The sequence below is a fragment of the Coniophora puteana genome (genome assembly GCF_000271625.1).
Source record: "Coniophora puteana RWD-64-598 SS2 unplaced genomic scaffold CONPUscaffold_13, whole genome shotgun sequence".
In the NCBI taxonomy this organism is placed as follows: Eukaryota; Fungi; Basidiomycota; class Agaricomycetes; order Boletales; family Coniophoraceae; genus Coniophora; species Coniophora puteana.
Genome location: NW_006913065.1, coordinates 35,859 through 55,868, shown reverse-complemented (window position 1 = coordinate 55,868; position 20,010 = coordinate 35,859). Strand labels below are relative to the sequence as shown.

Sequence of the window (20,010 nt, the reverse complement as noted above, 5' to 3'; positions counted from 1 at the left end):
AAAGAGTATCAGGATCAGTACAGGGGGGAAACCACCGGCAGAGAGGACTGGCAACTGGGTGTGTTATATCAGTGTATCACTGCGTCATTTCGCTCACGTCTCCTCCCTTCCCCGAGATCGTTTGTCCTGGGCCTGTGTTCCCCCAAACGTATGTTTTTATTTCTTGCTCCCTTCCGACTGTCGGCTTCACGGTCTATAAGCTCTGCATCTCTGCCCAGACTTCCTGCTCTCGTCTGCTGCTGCTGCTCTCATGCTGCTGCTCTTGTGTCCCTGCTCTCGTGAATCGCTGCTGCTCTCGTGTATTTACCTCGTTCATTGTTTTAACCTCGATTAATGCTACATGCTGTACTATATAATGTTCACAATGAATGTATTGTCATTGGAATCATGGGCGAGATTGCAAGTCCTCATCATATGGTGTGAGTTTTTATCATGTAATTATCATGCAGGCACTGTCAGCGGTAAGATAGCCATCAATATTATAATATCATCCCTGATCTGACCATTTCACCGTCTGATTTTGGTCTAATTTCCCACATGTTAAAAACGGACTTTACGCTCCACTCGTGCTGGAGATTCGAAATATCATTAAGGTACGGTGTCAGTTATAACGGATTCTACTACTGCTCATGTACTTATATTCGGTCCGCCCATTTAGTGATGTAACCCAGAGTAACGTGGATACTTTGACCCCAAGGTCATCTGGCACGTGTAATCGGGCATCAGGCCCAGGACTCATTGAGATTTGCAGACCGTCAAGACGTGACCGTAACCGCCGTCAATTCATCAAATATTTCTGGCTCTGGCTCACCCGGTTTGGGTTCATCCCAGAGGAGAGGCATTGGTTAGTGAAGGCGGAAAAACAAACACTCAGAGCCTATCAGAGATACGCGAATGTTCCCCCAGCGATACGGTGAGTATCAATGGAATATTTTACGTGACGATATAATTACTTTTTCATTTCAATCGACAGTATCTTAAGCATCTCTATCCTACTAACAATCTGTACCAAGACAGTCAGGCGCGCGGGGCCTTCGTCTTTCAAGAAAGAGCATCGAACACTATGAAGCCACTGTGCCACCTAAGTTTTAGACAGCAGAAAACATCACCCCTTCGCAATCATCCCCCTCGTCATCGTCTTCGTCATCATAATCGTCGTCGTCGTCGTCGTCGTAAAAATCACCCAGCCCGCGCTCCATGCGACGCTGTCGTCGATCCTCTGCTTCGTAAGCTTCCTGCGCGTCCCGCTGCCGCATCTCCTTGCTGGAAGCATCCTGAGCTGCATCGCGTGAGAGCTCGAACCCGCAAGCCTTCCTGACACCTCTAGCAACCCAGGAGTCCCAGGACAGAGATTCAAGCTCCCAGTGCATGCCTTCGATCTCGGAAGAGGTGACGTCTTCTTCGGAGTCCTCGCATGCGACTTTATAGCCGATCCCCATAGCTGCCAGAAGAAGACGAACAGATGCTACAAGTTTGCGTCGGTAGGCCACTCGCTCTTTTGCGTCCATTTCATCCTCCGGTTCTTTAATAGGACCGAAGAGAATCTTGTGGATTTCCAGCACGCCTTCCAGGTTTAGGTCAACCTCGCCACATTCAAACTCGGGGGCACAGTGGGACTCCAGCTTGACCGTATAGCCCCAGCTAATAGACCTCCAGCCGCAGCGCGTATGCATTCTAGAGTATTCGGAGTCGCTAGGCTGCCTATCCGGCAGCCAGCCACGATAGCGATAGTTGGCACCATGAGCGGGGAGTTGGCGAAGGATTTTAAAGCCCAGAGAGTAGTTCCAGCCTCCGTAGTTGCTGTAGTGAAAGTGCAAGTCGATGCATGAGGGGCAGCTTGGACTATAAATACGAACAACGTTGTCTGCACATTGAGGCTAATGGATACATGTGCTGAGATTTGGTCGAAGATATCGGGAAAAGATAGCTTACGTCTTCATTTTCGTTCATGTCGGTGTCTCGCTGGAGAACGGAGATGCACTTCTGGAAGGTACCAACTGGAACTTGCAACTCTTCCTCCATCTCTTTTACACGCTCCCGGATGCTCTCCTGAAGGTGACCACAACAATCATGGCCGTAGTCCTTGTTGAGAGATGCCTCATGCTCGCTACCATCCTCACAACCGTACTTCTCCACAGTTTCGGAGCGACTAATAACGTAGTTTGTCCAGTCGTGAGGAGTTCCAGAAATAGGAGAAAGAAGTGGGCCGAATTTTTGTTGAGCTAGCTCAAGCCCCTGCAGATCGTGGTCCTCAGTTGCGATAGCAGCCATGGCAGAGATAAGGTAAGAGGTGGAGAGAAGGCTGACTTGGTGACGCGTCCTAACAGCGCCTACTTTAGGGCTGGTCACGTCCTTGCACCTCTCGCTCTTTCAGAGCCTGAAGTTCCCAACGCCTTACCAGTGATACAGGCGTCTTCATCACCTGAAATAAATTATGTACAGCAGAATCAATGTCAAAGAAGAGTAAATATGAATTTGTAAAGGTGTACAGTTGTAGAAAGGATTATGGAACGCGCATACATTCATCCTACATGATGCTGCACTACCGCCCCTGCATTCGGTGACCATCATGGATCATGTAGGACCCAAAAAATATCATCATCCTCTAACACGTTCGTGAGGTTCTTGCCAAGGAACGCCTATGGAGATGTCAGCTTAATCATCAACGGTGTGGGGTGACTTTGACCTACCTAGCACTTTGAATATTTCTTCTTCGGTTTCTGACGCGATAATACTACCTAAAGACGGTGTTTTAACGCTCGCCAAAGATGTGTTAGAGGAGGATTCCTTACCTCCGTGAAGCTTGACCCGTCTATCCTTCGGGTCCCGCACGACTCCAGCGTACAATCCCCTTTGGTTAAGAGAGTAGCCGAGCACGTTAGCCTTCATGCGCATAGCACGATTGAACTAATTGCGACGATTGATTTCAGGTATTAGTTGGAACGTTGGATTCGAATACGCACAATATCGTCTCCCTAAACTGAGACGTCAGCTCAAAGATATCCTGAAATGAGGATGAAAAGACGTACCGTATAATAAAGTAAAGCCCCTCCCCGACATTCCCACGGTACACATAGGATATCGATTCTCCGTCGTCTGGCACCTGGAAGCCCCGGAAGCATGCACAGCCCGCGATAGCAGAGCTCGAGGTCCGAATAGTCGTCAGGCACAGACAGGTCTTCCGTCAAAATGTCGAGCTCGTGAAGTTCATCCAGTAGCTTGGATAGAAACCCTGCATGAGTTTTGCCGTCTGCGGTGTCGCGAGTGATGAGGACGTCGATGTCTCCGCAATCGGCTTTTCCTCTGTAAAATGGTCAGGGTAAATTTCAAACGAAGGCTGGATCAAGAGCGTACCTCCGGAAACTACCCATGACTTCTATAAAGAGTTTCGGGTCCATGTCGAGCGCTAAAACAATAATTCTTCAGAAACTAGGCGTTTTGAGACTGGGAGTTACGCACCAACAGACTTGATACGATCGAAAATTTCTTGCACCTCCGCCCGTGGTATACGAGTATTGATGTCTACGGAAGGTATTAAGCCAGTATCAATAGTACTGCCGAGACGTCTTACCGTCGTAGAACTTGATCCCAATTTCCTGTACCGCGGAAACCTTGATGCCTCCTTTGCACATCTTGATATCGTCGAGAGTGCGGCAGCCATTGGCGTACCAGGCGAAAGCGGTGTTTCGACCTGGAAGAACCATTTAATTGTTTCCGCAGACGCAGCGACTACTGTTACTCACCGACACCGTATATTCCCTGGAAGATTTTCGTGGCTTCTACGTCCTCCGTATTTTCGTACTGGATCCTCTTCAAGCCACCGGTCTCGATGATCTCCATAATCTAAGCGGTCGTTGAGTAGTTCGAACGTAACGGAGACGAGGAGTTTAGAGAGCCGCTCACCTTCATGGCAGTCTTCTCTCCGACTCCGCGTATGGCCCGCGCCTGGCTGAGTGACTTGATGCGCTTGGGGTGATTCTTGAGAGCACGAATACCTGGTCACGAATTTATCAGGGTATACTCAGAATAGGGTTGTAATTATTCAACGTACATTTTCCGTAGCTGAAGACGCGCCAGCGATCGTCCTCCGAGGACTTGGCCTTGTGAAGCTCCATAAGCTGTTCGAGCTGACCGGAAAACGTGAGTGGTGGGCCTCGTCAAGTGGTGTAGAGAGACATACAGCGTCGACGACGTCTTGGTTGGCGCATTCCTTTGTTGGAAGTTGCGGTTCTTTCTTGTCACACGTCCATCCCTAAGACACGTAAGAAATCGTCGCTGTTAGAAACCTGAAAGGCTTACTCGTTTGGCCGGTTTAGCCTTGACTGGCGACGCTTCATCCTCGGTCTCGTCCTTATCACGGTTGTGAGTATCTTGTCGTTCGTCCGGCTCGTCCTTCTCGCTTTGAAACTCGTCGTTGTCCTCGGTCCACTAGACAAGATGCAGGTAAGAAAGATGGAAATGAGGTCGTGTGAACGGTGGCGCAGTAACTTACACCCCCTGCGTCCTGCTCGGCCTTGGCTTCCGCGTAAAATTCTGCGAGTGGGTCGTTTGACTTTTCGTCACCCGGGGGATCGAGGCTGCCAGACGGGTCGATTTTTTCAGAGGCGTCCACCGACGGATTATCGTGTGTTGAAGGGACAACTGTGCCAGGCTTCAGAGCGAGACGTGGCGGTGGGAGGACTTGGAGACGGGGACCTGGTGCGGGAATATCCCTACTCGAAACCTCTTGCGTAAAATCCCTAAAATCAACATGAGTAAACCGGGAGAAAATTCGCGAACAAGGAAACCATGGAGTCCACAAGCGCCTATAATCGGCTCTTCTACATATATAGAACCCGCTTGGTTTTACGCACGAAATAATGCTCAAGTCGCCGTTCGACGGCCCCCCTTCACCCACGTCGCTCTTACTCTTGCCCTTGTCCTCCTCCTTCTTGAGCCGCTGCAGCGCTGCCCCGCCCTTTGCACGCCCGCTCGTAATTTTCTGCCACCCGCTGCCAGCATCGATGCGCTCGGCGAACGCCGCGTGCATGAAGTCAAAGTTTATCAGCGTGTCCTCACGCTGTAAAATTTGATTCGGAACGTGGCTGCTGCCGACGCTCGACTGGCCACCCGTGTGCCCTACCCCCGTCTTCTTCCCCTCCTCTTTTTCCTTTCCTTTCTCACCCGCTTTGGCTTTCGCCTTCAACGCCTCTCGCTTGGCTGACTCGGCGGCCTTTTGAGCACGGCTCACGACCGAGATGGCCCAAGACCACTTCACCGTTGGGATGTGCTGCGGAATCTCGGTGAGGGACTTGAGGCCGAGCGCACGAAGGGTGGGGCGGGCGGTGGTGTCGGTGATGATGTACGTAACGACCTCGGGGTCAAACGTCGGCGCGAGCGTCCCACCATGTTTCACGATCTGATTAATGGCAGTGAAAGCACAATATTAGCACTACGTTTGACGACGACGGATGGTAAATGCGTAGACAGTTCGAACGAGTTCCATAACGAGCGTGAATCTGAATCAGCTGTTACAAAATGATCACCGTGGTGTTGCGTGCCCTTCTTCTGGATCAATGTGATGCACCATGCACACGTTCCGAAGTATAGTCCAGGTACACCACACGGAGCCGGCACTCCATCAGACGTCTCTTTCGTAAGGAAAATCACGAAGAAGAAAAATATTGAGGAGAAAAGGGATAGATGTCCGAAGGCGAGGCGAGAAGCGAGACTGCTACCTACATATTCCATCTTTCCTCGCGTAGACTCGCTGGCGTACTGATAATCGCCCCCAGCGTAGAAAATGCATCTCCCACTGAGGTGGTCTGTCTTGTGAAGCTTTGCCTTGCGCTCGTCAGACAGGACGTGCTGCGCATACTCCACCGGGGTCATCAGCTTGGGCTTTTCCGGTTTAACCTTTGCCTTGCCGGCTGCTGCCCGCCGCGCGCTGTTGACAGTCCGGCGAGGCTTCTGGCCGGTAGGAGCCGCTTGGTCAGATGGCTCCCCAGCGCGAACGATCTCAGTAGACGTGCGATTTTGCGGCGAGTTACCAGGCGTTGTAATCGCCGTCATATCATTCATGCTGCCCTCGTCAACTTCCATGGTCGCTGACAGCTGCTTTCTAAGTCTAGTTCTGGAAGGCACGCTGTCAGTAGCCCCTAAACCCCAGCACCCCAATCCAGCTCAAGTCAACTGCCCTGGCATTTTTCTAAAGGTGAAAGTGCTCACCGCTCTCTTGGCTCGCGCCATGAGGATCTGCCTGCGATGGCTGTGACATGGCTGGGACTGAGGCATCAGATAAGTCGCCGTCCTCATGTTCCGATGTAAGAATAGCGTCGTCTCCACTGCGGACGCCCTCAGGCTCCTCGTCTGTTTGCTACATTTATCGTGCAATATTCAGAGAATGTCACTATCGCAATACTTAACTTCGTCGAGCTTACCGGAGCTGTATTACCAATGCGCCGGGCGGTGCTTGACGTGTGAACCTCTCGAATGGTCGAGAACTTCGAACTTGATGTCGCAGTTTTGACAGCTTGCGCATCAGCACGCGATTGTAGATTGTACGTCTTGGAGGCTCGATCCGCTGCTGCTGGCTCAGGAATGACCCTATCTACTTCTCGAGCCCCGCCGCGAGCTGGCGCGGAACGTGCCTGAGCTGAAGGTTCGTAGTCCGATGCACGAGTGGACGCTGTAGCAGCATGGTCTACCAGCTTCTTGGCGCGCCTAAACCCAGTTCAATCAGAATGGACGTGTATACATGCGCATATATGCACCCATATGGGAGCATCGTGCAAGAAAATCTGTACTAACTTGTTACGTGCATCGGGTATGCGTTCTGCAGCGCCTTCGGCACGACCCGAGGTGCTCATATCCTCGCAAGATCCCCGTTTTCGTTTCTCGGCGGCCCGCGAGACGCGACTCGAGGAGACAGGGTCGCCTGCCCCTGTCTTTGTGTTTCTGTTTGGGGAGCGAGAGAGCATAAGCAGACCGTGATTTCCGATATAGAAAGTATGCTGACGATTGAAAATGAGACCCGGAAGCCTTCCCCGTATCTGCCGTAACTGGGGGCGTTCTTGTGGCCAGCGAATTCGAGGGCGTTACGGCATGCCCGAGGGCGTTGGCGCGTTCTTCAGGGGCTAAATGTTGCTTTGCAGGGATCGATGAAGTTTGCTGTTCACTAGACGACATAAGGTTTAGTTTTCAAGGTTTTATTACACCGGCGGGCAATGGGGTAAAGCGTACGCTTCTTCTCGGGCCTTGAGGCGTCGGCGGATGTAGTCATCCTCGTCCTCATCTGGGAGGCTCAAGCATCTGTCCTGCTCTTTGAACAGCTCGGCGTCGAACGGCATGGTTGTCGCAGGTCGCAGGCACGTCGTCGGGAACCCTCAGGTGAATGGCGGGCGACTGGAAAAAAGCAAGGGAAAGCGAGACAGACAAGAGCTCGGGTTTTGAAATTAGGGGCGCTAAGCGTGACAAACATCGCGATACAGGCACCCACAGTATCAGCACGTGAAAGGCGACGCGTCGTGACAGGCGTGACAGGATGACTCGAGCAGTGGGAGATGAGGCTGAGATAGGGTGAGACAATGCTTGATGTAGGGACACATGGACGCGAATCTGCATTGGAAACGAGGCTTCATCAGGACAAGTTTGACATCGTGGTTGTGGCCGTTGACTCACGGCGCTTCGCATCCAACCAGAGTCGGTTAGCCCATCGACGGAGGCACCAATAATGCCGGGGATGCTTCGGACTCGGAGGTTCGAAATGAATCGTTCGAATGAAACCTTCGCAATCTCGAGTAAGTTTTCTGCAGTTTGAAGTCCGCTTTGTTCCATGCTCTGAGTTACTCGAATGCTTTGTTAGGACAGCCAGATTTCAGATCGTTCGTGACAAGAATGGTGGTCGTTCCTATCCTGTCCTATCATAATCTCTTCCATGCTCACTCGGCACCAGATTCAAACTTGGAAGAAGTCCGAGGAGTCGGCTCAACAAGATGACTGGACGTGTCAACTTTCAAGACGCTGAGGTCCGACACGTACTGTTGGTCCACCCAGGCGCCAAAAAGCGATCAGAATCCTCAAAGGCGGAACAAACTGACGATAAAATAGCAAGCATTGGGGCACCAGTAAGACTTCGTCTTTTTTCGACCAGAAGTCTCCATTTATGATTACCCACCGTATGGATCACGAGTCTCCAGGACTGAGAACGCACCTTGGCCCGCAATGACTCCGACGAGGATCAGCGCTCGCTCAAAACTGCAAAAAAAAACACGGCTCATTGGCAGCCCGCCACCAGCAGATCCGCTGATGCATGTGAGCATGCCACAGGTGGATGTCCGGGACAGCGCAAGTCGTGAGTGCAAAAGCTCTCGTGAACATTTGCTGACCTGCTGTCGACAACAGATAGACACAGACTTGAACCGTTCGCGCCGGTTCATTTGCTGTGTCAATCATTCATTCGAAGACACGTTTATTGATGTACTTACGTGATAATGTTGGTCCCTCATTTTTCTCTCGAGCGCTCGACTTGGAACCTTGGCCCGATTTCCAAGCATGCAAACCTGTTCCTGATCAACAGAATCAGGACGCGGTTGGCTCACTCAATTGTTTTCCTTCCCTATTCTCCAACCCGTCAACACCCGAATCGAGCACCCTCGATAGTGCATTTCCCCCCATGGCAAGTCCAGTAAGCATGCTCCCTGCGCTGTCGCCCATCAAGTCTCTATTTCTTCCGCATTGCGTCGGCGGAGCTGGGTTTCTTTTCAATTGACACTCCCTCTCCGACATCGGCTCTGCTGGATTACATGCGCCACCGTCGTTCCCGACCGTTTCGCCGGCGCCGCAGCACGATCGAGCCAGCTGTCGAATACCGCACCGCCCACCCGTAGCCGACGCCCCCACGTCAGGGTCAGTTTGGCACCCCATCGCCCGAAATCACCTTTCGAACCGGTCTGGCGTGTCGCCATATCGACCTCGTGTCGGTCTTCCGCTGTGTTTCGCTGAGTTAGTATCTTGGATCACGTATAAAACTCATTAGCTCACCGATCTTTTTAGCTTCCTCGCTTCGTCTTGCCATCTTTTCTTACGTGGCTATCAGGCAGCACATCATCACACTCCCATCGACATCACTGCATCACCGCTATTCATCGCAGACCCTCAAAGTGCCTCACGCAACAAGAGACCGGGAGCCAACGCCCGACCCCGAATCGGAGATGGCGATTGAGATGCCTCGCGGTACGTCGGGGCACACCGCCAACGAGAGACATGACGACGAAGACGACGCAGACACAGACATAGATGACGGTTCTAGCGATACATCGTCGGTACTGACGGAGATCCACTCGGATGATATCCCGTCGTACTTTGAAGAGCGCGATGAGAGGCTTTTCCTTTCAAGCTTCCATTCTCATGGTAATTACCCCTTGCCCGTCGACGCAAGAGAGCAAGAGGTGTGTTCCCTCTCCCCCCTTCCTGAATCGTCCCTCTTGATTGTCTGGTTCTTTGACGCGTGGCGCGGATGGCTGACCATCGTATGCAGAGGTTGACATGGCAGCACCGTACGCTGCATGCCCTGATCGGGGAGCACTACGTAGGCCCAGTCGATGTTGTCCTAGACACAGACCAGGACGACAGGCGGAAGAGGGTGCTGGATTTAGGTACGGGGACGGGCTGTTGGTACGTTCGATCATCCCTCGAGACTCTAGTGACACATCTTACTGACGTCTCTTTTGTAGGGCCCTAGACATGGCGCAACAGTTCCCCTCTGCCCGGTTCAATGCCATCGACATTGGTAAGGATCACTCAGTTCTTCCACGCACTCCTTTTCTGAACACATATCCATCGGTACCAGTACCTATCCAAACACGCCACCCTCCCAACAATGTGCATTTCGAAATGCACGACATCACACAAGGATTCCGCTGGGCGTCAGGCACTATGGACGTTGTCCACGCGAGGTCCATCATGCTCGCTGTGCACGACTACGGCGGCTTCCTAAGCGAGATCGCACGCGTCCTCCGGCCCGGCGGACTCTTCCTGGCGGGCGAACTCGAGCACAGTGTCAGTTTCGAGCGCGGGATCCCGCCCAGCAACGGGACACAGGGCATGGATCGCTTCTTCACCGTCGTTAACAACGTACTTGGGGAGCGTGGGTTTGTTCAGACCGGAGCGCATATCCCGGAATGGCTACACCGTACGCGCACGAGCGATGGCCGCCCGGCGTTCACGGAGATTCATGTACAGCAGTATCACGTACCCATCGGGGGCTGGCGCGCTACCAATGAGCGCGAGCGCAAGATGGGCAGGGACTGGCGGAATGCCATGGAGAGGTATGGAGACAGCGTCAAGCCCATGCTGCTCAGCGAGGCATCTATGGATGCGCACGCTGTGGACGAGCTCGTGCAGGAGTACAAGGATGACCTGAGCATGAATGGAATGTTCAGCGTATACAACGCCGTTTGGGCCATCCGCGCAAATTGAGGCTCTGGGTTGCTGTCAGGACCTAGTTCTGCCTCATCCAAGCATCCAAGCCTAGTGACGACCGCAGCATATATGCTAGTTTCTTGATTAAAACAGATTGTTATCTTGCTTTGTAGTGCTTTCGTATTGCTTTCGTTTACATGTCCTGTCGTTGCTGCTTTCGTACTATCGTTTATAAAATCCTGTCGTTACTGTGTTTGTGCTTGAGTGCGAGGGCAGGTGGCTCGGACAAACACGGAACAAACAAGGACCGGGTTGCGGTGTAAATACACTTTTCTTTGCTTCGCCCGTATAATATTAAAACACCCTCCCCTCCCCGACTCTTTCTCGTCCTCGCCATGCTCGCTGCACGCGCATCGGCCGCCCGCAACGCATCGCGCGCAGCCCGCTCATTCGCCACCGTCGTCGACGCACAGGGCGTCAAGCTCGCAGCTGCCGACAACGGCCAGCCCACCTCGGCCGTCACATTCCTCCTCAAGGCCGGCAGCAGATACGAGACCAAGCCCGGTGCCGCCCATGTCCTCAAAAACTTTGCTTTCAGGGTGCGTCTCGTGCGGAAACCAAACTGCGAGGGTGCTGACAACTTTTGGTTGGGCAGTCGGCAGGCTCGCGCTCGGCTCTTGGAACAGTTCGGGAAGCGGAGCTTTACGGAGGTGTCCTCACCTCCTCCCTCTCGCGCGAGCATATCGCGCTGACGGCTGAGTTCCTTCGTGGTGATGAGTGCGTAGCTATTTATTCGCGATTATATTCCAACTTAACGCTGGGCTTGTGTTTCCAGGCAGATCTTCGTTGACCTCCTTGCTTCCACCCTCACCTCGAGCAAGTTCCTTGGCCACGAGTTCTCGGAATACGTCGCCCCCGTCGTCGCTTCCGAGAGCACCCTCGCATCTGTCAACCCGGCTACACGTGCTATTGAGCTCGCCCACTCCCTGGCCTTCCGCAATGGCCTTGGCTCCCCCCTCTTCGCGCCTGAGCACAGCGACCTCACCGTCGATGACGTGCGCGCATACGCGGCGTCCGCCTTTGCCAAGGGCAATCTCGCCGTCGTGGGCACTGGCATCGACGCCTCTACCCTCCAGGCGCTCCTCGACAAGCACCTCTCTGGTGCTTCCGCCGGTGCTGCTGCCTCCTCACCCGCATCAAGCTATTTCGGCGGTGAGACGCGTGTCGACTCGCACAGCGGCCCGCAGACCGTGTTCATCGGCTACGGCGTCTCTGGCCAGCCCAGCCCCGCTCTCTCCGTCCTCGCCGCACACCTGAGCACGACGCCGTCCGTCAAGTGGTCCAAGGGCCTCTCGCCGCTCGCGGCTGCGCTCCCCGAGGGCGCGTCGGTGCAGACCGTCCTCTTCCCCTACTCGGACGCGACGCTCTTTGGCTTCCTCGTCCAGGGCGCCACCGGCCAGCAGGTGAAGGAGGCGGCGAAGGCGGTGACCCAGGCGCTCAAGGACGCGAAGAACGTCAAGGGCGAGGACGTGAAAAAGGCGGTTGCTAAGGCTAAGTTCTCTGCTGCCTCGGCACTGGACGCACGGGAGACCATCGTTGAGGCTGTCAGCCAGAAGGTAGATTGCGCTACAATTTGGTTGCAAGAAACACATGCTAACTCTGCTCTCCTTGTAGATCTTCTCTTCCTCCGACCTCTCCGCTGAGTCGGCCCTTTCGGCGCTCGACAAGGTCAACGAGTCTGAGCTTGCTAAGGTTCGCTCTTTTGAAAGCATCACCATTACTTTCGCTGACTCTGTTCTACAGGCTGTTTCCTCGCTTACCAGCGCAAAGCCCACTTACGTCGCCATTGGTGACATTCGCTCCCTGCCATACTCTGATGAGGTTGGCCTCTAAATCTGTAGTAGACGTAGTGATAGACGATAGATTTTCCTATCATAACTTACATCTCCGCCAATAAGAACGTTTATTGAGCTTCCTGCTTGGTCCGATATGTTAGGAGATACCTATGGTGACGGAGAGTTTCCATTTTGAGCGATTTATAGGGTACACGCTCACCCTTTCGGATTCTTGTAAGTTTAGCACCGGCTTGAAAGCCAGGATACTACGGACTGCGGCAGACGCTCCTCTGCTCTGCCCACACACAACCCACACACTATCACTGCTTAACGCCATCATTACAGACGACCCTAAGCTCCATTTGGGCAACAGCAGACTGAAGAGCGCTTGTTAGGCTGCCCTGTCTATGTCTGACATCCCCCTGCACTCCATACGACGCACGGGCAAGTCCAGGACAGGCTACGAACGGCTCAGCGACGGCGACGAGTACGACTCGCAGGACGAGCAGCAGGACCAAGCGAGCACTCCCACGCGGACACGAACAGGGCGCGGCGACGGTAGTGCACAGCTCGGACCCGGAGGAAACGGAATGCACGCAGTACCGAAGGCGACGGCTGCTGCGAACGCGCGGCGGAACTTTGTGTCGATGCGGAGCAAGGGGAAGCAGAGGGAGCAGTATAGTGACGATCCGGAGGAGGAGGAGACGTTGCTTGGGCGCGACGCGCGAGGTGGAGATGGGGATGGGGAGGCGGAGGCGATGATGGAGGGGCTTGGAGAGGGGTCTGGGGACGGGGAGGCGCAGAAGCGGGCGAGGTCGCATTCGAGGGTGAGTCTGCTTCTACCCAGCTTAGAGAATGCTGACGAGCGAATTCGGTCCAGGTGTCGAGCAGATCAAAGAGCGGCAAAGATGACAAGTCGCGCACGATTCCCTTTCGGCCACCAGGTGAGGACGTATCGTGTCCTGAAATGACGAAGGATGCATTGAACGCATAACTGTACAGATAAACTCAAGAAGAGCTTTCCGCCGAACACTGTACGGAACCAGAAGTACAACATCTTCACGTTCGTGCCCATTGTGCTATACGAGCAGTTCAAGTTCTTCTTCAACCTCTACTTCCTCCTCGTCGCCCTCTCCCAGTTTGTCCCCGCCCTCAAGATTGGTACGGCTGCACGAACTCTCATCTTGAACCCCACACGTACTCAATGGCTCTCTTGACCTACAGGTTTCATCTTCACCTACGTCGCCCCCCTCGCCTTTGTCCTCTGCGTCACCATGGGCAAAGAAGCATACGACGACTACAAGCGCAACCTCCGCGACCGCGAGGCCAACTCCCAAAAGTACCTCATCCTCACCCGGCCAGACCACGGCGCCGCCGCGGCTGCTCGCGACGACGACGACCCCGAGTCCTCGGCGCTCGGTGATGTCGACGCGGGCCCGCACACGCGCATGGTGCCCTCGTCCGCGCTCCGCGTCGGGGATCTGGTCGTGCTCGAGAAGAACCAGCGCGTGCCGGCGGACATGGTGCTCCTGCGCACGTCGGACAGCTCGGGGACGTGTTTCATCCGCACGGATCAGCTGGACGGTGAGACGGACTGGAAGCTGAGGGTCGCGGTGCCGGCGTCGCAGAAGTTGCCGTCGGATAGGGACTTGTTGTCGCTCGACGCTGAGATATATGGTGCGTTTTTCTTTGCTTTCGTCCAGGCGCTTTGGTGCTGATGGGTTCCTTGATCACAGCGGACGCGCCCATCAAGGACATTAACGTATTTGTTGGCACTTTTACGATTAATCACCCACCCCACTCCAACGACCTCTCCCACGAAGTACCGATGGTTTCGGTTCCGGCCGTCGCGCCCCTCAGCGCGGAGAACGTCCTCTGGTCCAACACCGTTCTCGCCGCTGGCCAAGCCATTGGTTTTGTAATCTATACCGGCTCGGAGACGCGTGCAGTAATGAACACAAGTCATCCGGAGACAAAGGTCGGGCTGCTTGACATCGAGATCAACAGGCTTGCCAAGGTGTGTTCTTCGCGTCCTGACCAGCGATGAATGGACCTTGACACCGCGCCAGATTCTGTGTGCCGTCACGTTTGCACTTTCGTTATTGCTCGTCGCGCTCAACGGTTTCCGCGGGCTGTGGTACATCTACGTATTCCGGTTCCTTATTCTGTTTTCGTCCATCATCCCGATCAGGTGCGTGTGCGCATCCTCCTCCGTGTCACAGTATATTTGACTAGGGGTTCCTTAGCTTGCGTGTGAATCTTGACATGGGCAAGACTCTGTATGCGCACCAGATCATGAATGATGACGAGATCCCGGGAACGATTGTGCGCACGAGTACTCTGCCCGAAGAGCTCGGCCGTCTCGAATATTTGCTCAGCGATAAGACGGGAACGCTCACCCAGAATGGTGCGTTGATTCATGGGGTGGGCGTTGGTCTGGGCTAACTTTGTTGATAGAGATGGAGATGAAGAAGTTGCATATGGGCACTATGTCGTATGGGTTTGACTCGATGGACGAAGTTGCACACCAGCTCGCTGTTGCTTTTGGCGCTGAGAACAGTGAGTCTGCCGTTGGCGAGGCAGTTCGTTCATTGCTAATCATTCTTAGCGCACAACAAGCACGGATCGCTCGCAACTGGAGCACAGCTTGCGACGCGCGGTCGACGCGACATGACCACTCGTTTACATGACGTCGTCCTCAGCTTGGCTCTCTGTCACAATGTGCGCACCCTTGCCAGTCAACCTCTCATCGCACATTGGAACTGATATGTATACGTCTCTAGGTTACCCCAGTCTTTGGCGACGACGGCGCGATCACGTACCAGGCCTCCTCGCCAGATGAAGTCGCCATCGTGAAATGGACCGAATCCGTCGGACTCACCCTCGTCGCGCGCGACCGGACGAGCATCGAACTGCAGACGCCCTCCGGCGCGCGCATCGCGTTCGACATCCTCGACGTCTTCCCGTTCACGTCCGAGAGCAAGCGCATGGGCATCGTCGTGCGCGACACGTCCTCGGGCGAGATCAGCTTCCTCCAGAAGGGCGCGGACGTCGTCATGGCGAAGATCGTGCAGCGCAACGACTGGCTCGAGGAGGAGACGGGCAACATGGCGCGCGAGGGCCTGCGCACGCTCGTCGTTGCGCGCAAGCGCGTCAGCGCGGCGCAGTATGAGGCGTTCCGCGCCGCGCACCATGCCGCGAGCATTCGGCTGGAGGGCCGCAATGAGGCGATGGCGCAGGCTGTTTTGGAGCATCTGGAGCATGATCTTGAGTTGCTGGGTCTGACGGGCGTCGAGGATAAGCTGCAGGACGATGTGAAGGCGACACTGGAGCTGCTTCGGAATGCGGGCATCAAGATTTGGATGTTGACTGGAGATAAGATCGAGACGGCGAGGTGTATCGCCATCTCGACGAAGCTCGTCGCAAGGAATCAGTATATCCATGAGGTCGCCAAATGTATGCGCGCTATTTCTATGCATTTTTCGTGTTTGCTAACATGTACTTTTTCCAGTAAAGACCGCGGACCAGGCCAGAGACGAACTCGAGTTTTTGCAGTCCAAGCTTGACTGCTGTTTGGTTATCGATGGTGATTCGTTACAGGTAAGCTCCTTCATTGACTCGGCTGGAATGTAGCCGACTAACGCACGATCCGCTTAAGCTCTGCTTGGATTTGTACAAGAACGAGTTCATCGAGATCACAACAAAGCTATCGGCAGTTGTCGCCTGCCGCTGTTCGCCAACGCAGAAAGCTGATGTTGCCCGTCTGATTCGGCACCACACGAAGAAGCGCGTCTGCTGTATTGGTGACGGTGGCAACGATGTGAGCATGATTCAAGCTGCTGACGTCGGTACGTGAATGTTTTCCGTTGTTCCACCTCCTACTAATCTCGCTACCACAGGCGTCGGTATCGTTGGCAAGGAAGGTAAACAAGCATCGCTCGCCGCCGACTTCTCCGTCACGCAGTTCAGCTACCTAACTAAGCTGCTCATGTGGCATGGGCGGAACTCGTACCGACGCTCGGCCAAGCTCGCGCAGTTCGTCATCCACCGCGGTCTGATCATCTCGGTGATGCAAGCCGTGTTCAGCGCCATCTTCTATTTTGCACCGATCGCGCTGTACCAGGGCTGGCTACTGATGGGCTACGCGACGCTCTACACGATGGCGCCCGTGTTCTCGCTCGTGCTTGATCGGGACGTGAACGAGGACCTGGCGCTGTTGTATCCGGAGCTGTACAAGGAGCTGACCAAGGTCCGTCTTCGTTTGCTCAAACTCTCCGTTCAGTGAAGCGTATGCTAACGCGGAAACCTAGGGTCGAGCACTGTCATACAAAACCTTCTTCGAGTGGGTGATGGTCAGTCTCTATCAAGGTAAGTCTCGTTCTCCTATGACGTGAAAACACCCCTGACCCGGCGTCGTTAGGCGCTGCGATTATGATCATGTCGCTCGTGTTGTTTGAGACCGAGTTCCTGAACATCGTCTCTATCTCGTTCACCGCACTCATCATCAATGAGCTCATCATGGTCGCGCTTGAGATCACCACGTGGTAAAACACCCTCTTCTTCTCCCTTGGAGTTGCCTTCTAAATTGAATAAAACTCACGCAGGCACGTATACATGGTGATATCCGAAGTCGCCACACTGGCCATCTACATGATCAGCATGGCGTTCCTTCCGGAGTACTTTGGTGAGTGGTCGAAAGACTCTATCTTTGTCTAATGCAACGGTATCTGATGGTGGATGCAATCACAATAGATCTAGACTTCGTCATCTCCACCCGTTTCGCCTGGAAAGTCGCTGTGATGGTGGCCATCAGCGCCTTACCCCTCTGGATCATCAAAATCGTCCGGAGCAGACTAGCACCCGCCGCGTCGAGCAAGCTCCTATAGATGCAGATGCCTTTTCAGGTGTTATGACGATGACGATGGCAACGATACCTGGCTAACTTATCACGGCTTATCACGTTCATGGAATATTTTCACATCTTTATAATGTATTTCACTTTTGTCATCGCGACGTCAAAAACTGTCCATCCCTCTGTCTGCCTGGGTCTGCGTGACTAAAGTCTGCCTGTGGAATGGAAGCACAAAATGAAGCAGCAGCAGAAGGTGAAGAAGAACAGTCGAAACGGAGAAGTGTAACAAATAGGCGGTACAGGTGAGAGTGTAACAACGCAGACAAAAATGAAAGCAGAGCCTAGTGCTCGTACGTACAAACACCAAAGTAGCAGAGCGAGTCAAGGGTCGCAAAGGCTAGGGCAACTAGGTAAAAGATAGGAAAGGGTAGAGTAAGCAACAATACCAACTCATCGCTCCCTCCTACAAGCAAGGAGCAATACAAGCTAATTGCCAGAGTGCGGCGGTGACGACGGGTCGACATGGTTCGACGCCGCGAACGGGTGATGCGAGAAGAACGCAGGCGGCGACTGCCGCCACTCCGTCGGGCCCGGACCATGCCCCGCACCCCAGAGCGCGTTGCCCCTCGGCGAGCCGAAGGCCATCCCTGGCGGGCCCGGTGGCCCTGGGGGACCTCCGATAGGTCCGCCAGGCGCAGACGGTGCGCCCCACGGCGCACGGCTGCCATCGCCTCCACCCACGCCTCCACCGACACCCATGCCACCGCCAATCGGCCGACTGGGCGACGTCGCCGCGCTCGAGGCGGCGCCCCAGCTCTGCCCGACCACACCAGGGATAACACGCCTGCTACCAGGCGCGGGGACAACCTCGTCGTCGTCCGCTGCGAGCGCGCTACTGCCCAGCACGCCCACCTTGGGGCTGGGCGAGCGGCGGCTGGGCGAGCCAGGCCCCGAGCTGGAGCTGGAGCGGAGCATCGAAGGGGAGCCAACGCCGCCCATGTCCACGTTTACGCTTGCATTTGTGCTTGAGTTCGAATTCGCAACCGCGTTGCTGGGGCGCGCGATGGGCGCGGGAGGTGCGATTGGAGCTGGGCGGCCGATCGGTCGAGGCGCGGCGCTGGCGGGAGAAATCTCGTTCAGGGACGCGCGGCGGGCTGCACCGGTCGCAAGGATGGGCGAGCCTATCGGCCCGGGACCGGGGCCTTTACCAGGAGGGCCAATGGGCGTTGGGGTCGAGGGCATGCGGTTGAAGGCCTGGTCGAATGGCGGGCTGGCAGCGAAGCCGCGGGGCAGGTTCGTGGCGATAGGAGGCGGGCCTTGCTGCATGGAAGGACCCGGTCCGAACACGCCGAAGGAGGGAGGCTGGGGAGGAGCAAAGGGCATGCGGGATGACATGGCGTTGTGGGGAGGCATCATACCTCCACCAACGGCAAACATGGGGGAAGGAGGCGGAGGACCAGCGTTGAAGGGCGGGCCGACAGGAGCAACAGGGGTGGCAGGCGCAGATGCGCCCGGACCAGACCTCTGAGACTGCTGAGGCTGGGGTTGCTGTAGCTGCTGTGGCTGCTGCGATTGCGGTGGTTGCTGCTGCTGTGGTGACGGCTGTGACTGCGACTGCTGACGTGGCGGCTGAACAGGCTGCACTGGGGGAGGCTTGTTGAGGATCTTCTTCGACCCATTGGACACAGACCGCTGCGAGGATCCAGAGGCAGTTGGGTGCCGTGGAGAAGTGGGAGCACGGACAGCGTTCTTGGCCGCAGCCCGCTGTTGCTGTTGCTGCTGCTCACGCTGCTGCTGAGCCAGACGCTCCTTCTCAGCCTTCTCCTCCTTCTCCTTTGCTAGCCGCTTCTCGCGTTCGCGTTCCTCCCGCTCTTGCTGTTCCTTACGAGCAGCCTCGCGAGCAGCAGCAGCCTTGGCCTCCCTCTCCTCCTTCGCCTTGCGCTCGCGCTCCTCCTTCTCGCGTCGTTCCTGCTTCGCCTTCTCCTCCTTCTCCTTCTTCTTGCGTTCTCGCTCAGCCTCCCGCTCACGCTCCTCGGCTTGTCGCTTGCGTCGCTCTTCCTCCTTGCGCGCCTTCTCCTCCTCTTGGGCCTTGCGCTGAACCTCGCGACGGACGCGGTCCTCCTCGCGCTTTCTGCGTTGCTCCTCCTCCAATGCTGCCTGCTTCGCCTTCAGCTCGGCTTCCTCAGCTGCCTTTTCGGCTGCCTTAGCCGCACGTTCCTCTTCTCTGGCCTGTTTCTGCTGTCTGTGCGTAAAATATGACGTCAGTATCTTCTAGTTTTAGCTGCACATGCAGTAAACCCACATCTTCTTCGCCTTCTTCTTCTGGTTCTGGTTCTGTTTCTTGGCCTCCCGCTCCTTGGACATCTTGTCCTCATCCTCGAGCTCGCGCAACAGCTGCTGCTGGCGCTCCTGGGCGACCCTCTCTCTGTACGCCTGGAGCACCCGCTGCTCGAACATCCGCGCGGCAAATATCGAGAACATCCGCTTGCCCTCCTCCATCTTCTGCTCCTCTGTCATCGCCTGCGAACCGTTAAAGGGGCGAACCACGGGCAACGGTAGTGGGTTTAGCGACATACCTCTTCTTCCTCATCATCTTCATCCTCCTCCTCATCTTCCTCGTCTTCCTCGTCCTCCTCAGGCTCCTCTTCATCCTCCTCTTCGCTGTCCTCCTCGATGTCAGCCGCGGCCTCCTCTTCACGCTGCATCCGTCGCTCCGCCAGCTGCTCCATCATCTCGAGGAACTTCTGCCCATCATTCTTCAAGAGATCGTCGGCGACAGTCAGTATGTTACCTGCACCTAGACCGGTAAGCCGAAGCAGAACATGGGGAGAGAACAGAAAAGCGTGCAACACTTGCCGGTCACAGTGAGACTGCTGCCAAGGTTGAAGAAGCCATCTCGGCCGTTCGCCTTCGCCCCGTTGG

General features: G+C 55.1%; 6 protein-coding genes across 6 annotated transcripts; 3 read left to right on the top strand and 3 right to left on the bottom strand.

The window, feature by feature from the left end:
• Nucleotides 1-1,088: 1,088 nt before the first annotated feature.
• On the bottom strand, nt 1,089-2,271 carry CONPUDRAFT_157743 (uncharacterized protein; the record flags this gene model as incomplete). The annotated part of the gene is made up of 2 exons (XM_007774773.1): nt 1,089-1,877; nt 1,933-2,271. 2 exons carry the CDS (start codon nt 2,269-2,271, stop codon nt 1,089-1,091), a joined length of 1,128 nt encoding a protein of 375 aa, XP_007772963.1.
• Nucleotides 2,272-2,598: 327 nt separating this feature from the next.
• On the bottom strand, nt 2,599-6,051 carry CONPUDRAFT_63239 (uncharacterized protein; the record flags this gene model as incomplete). The annotated part of the gene is made up of 17 exons (XM_007774679.1): nt 2,599-2,639; nt 2,691-2,738; nt 2,793-2,907; nt 2,964-2,975; nt 3,030-3,303; nt 3,355-3,406; nt 3,460-3,522; nt 3,572-3,691; nt 3,744-3,843; nt 3,904-3,995; nt 4,052-4,127; nt 4,181-4,252; nt 4,300-4,370; nt 4,495-4,651; nt 4,850-5,084; nt 5,205-5,398; nt 5,722-6,051. The coding sequence occupies 17 exons, from the start codon at nt 6,049-6,051 to the stop codon at nt 2,599-2,601; spliced, it is 2,052 nt and encodes a 683-aa protein (XP_007772869.1).
• A 2,772-nt stretch (nt 6,052-8,823) lies between these two features.
• Nucleotides 8,824-10,660, top strand: CONPUDRAFT_110111 (S-adenosyl-L-methionine-dependent methyltransferase). The gene is made up of 5 exons (XM_007774772.1): nt 8,824-8,982; nt 9,034-9,428; nt 9,518-9,654; nt 9,714-9,769; nt 9,830-10,660. The coding sequence occupies exons 2-5, from the start codon at nt 9,192-9,194 to the stop codon at nt 10,456-10,458; spliced, it is 1,059 nt and encodes a 352-aa protein (XP_007772962.1). The 5' UTR covers nt 8,824-8,982; nt 9,034-9,191; the 3' UTR covers nt 10,459-10,660.
• A 75-nt stretch (nt 10,661-10,735) lies between these two features.
• CONPUDRAFT_129807 (LuxS MPP-like metallohydrolase) lies at nt 10,736-12,377 on the top strand. Its single transcript, XM_007774771.1, has 5 exons — nt 10,736-11,000; nt 11,057-11,178; nt 11,237-12,017; nt 12,076-12,153; nt 12,205-12,377. Exons 1-5 carry the CDS (start codon nt 10,797-10,799, stop codon nt 12,292-12,294), a joined length of 1,275 nt encoding a protein of 424 aa, XP_007772961.1. The 5' UTR covers nt 10,736-10,796; the 3' UTR covers nt 12,295-12,377.
• Nucleotides 12,378-12,826: 449 nt separating this feature from the next.
• Nucleotides 12,827-17,122, top strand: CONPUDRAFT_63122 (aminophospholipid-transporting P-type ATPase; the record flags this gene model as incomplete). The annotated part of the gene is made up of 18 exons (XM_007774671.1): nt 12,827-13,017; nt 13,128-13,180; nt 13,239-13,397; nt 13,461-13,913; nt 13,973-14,058; nt 14,104-14,253; nt 14,306-14,427; nt 14,483-14,643; nt 14,694-14,773; nt 14,856-14,957; nt 15,020-15,692; nt 15,748-15,836; nt 15,895-16,084; nt 16,136-16,485; nt 16,547-16,604; nt 16,657-16,780; nt 16,841-16,920; nt 16,989-17,122. 18 exons carry the CDS (start codon nt 12,827-12,829, stop codon nt 17,120-17,122), a joined length of 3,255 nt encoding a protein of 1,084 aa, XP_007772861.1.
• A 2,243-nt stretch (nt 17,123-19,365) lies between these two features.
• Nucleotides 19,366-19,605, bottom strand: CONPUDRAFT_63904 (uncharacterized protein; the record flags this gene model as incomplete). Its single annotated transcript, XM_007774715.1, has 1 exon — nt 19,366-19,605. The coding sequence occupies one exon, from the start codon at nt 19,603-19,605 to the stop codon at nt 19,366-19,368; it is 240 nt and encodes a 79-aa protein (XP_007772905.1).
• Between the last annotated feature and the right edge of the window lie 405 nt (nt 19,606-20,010).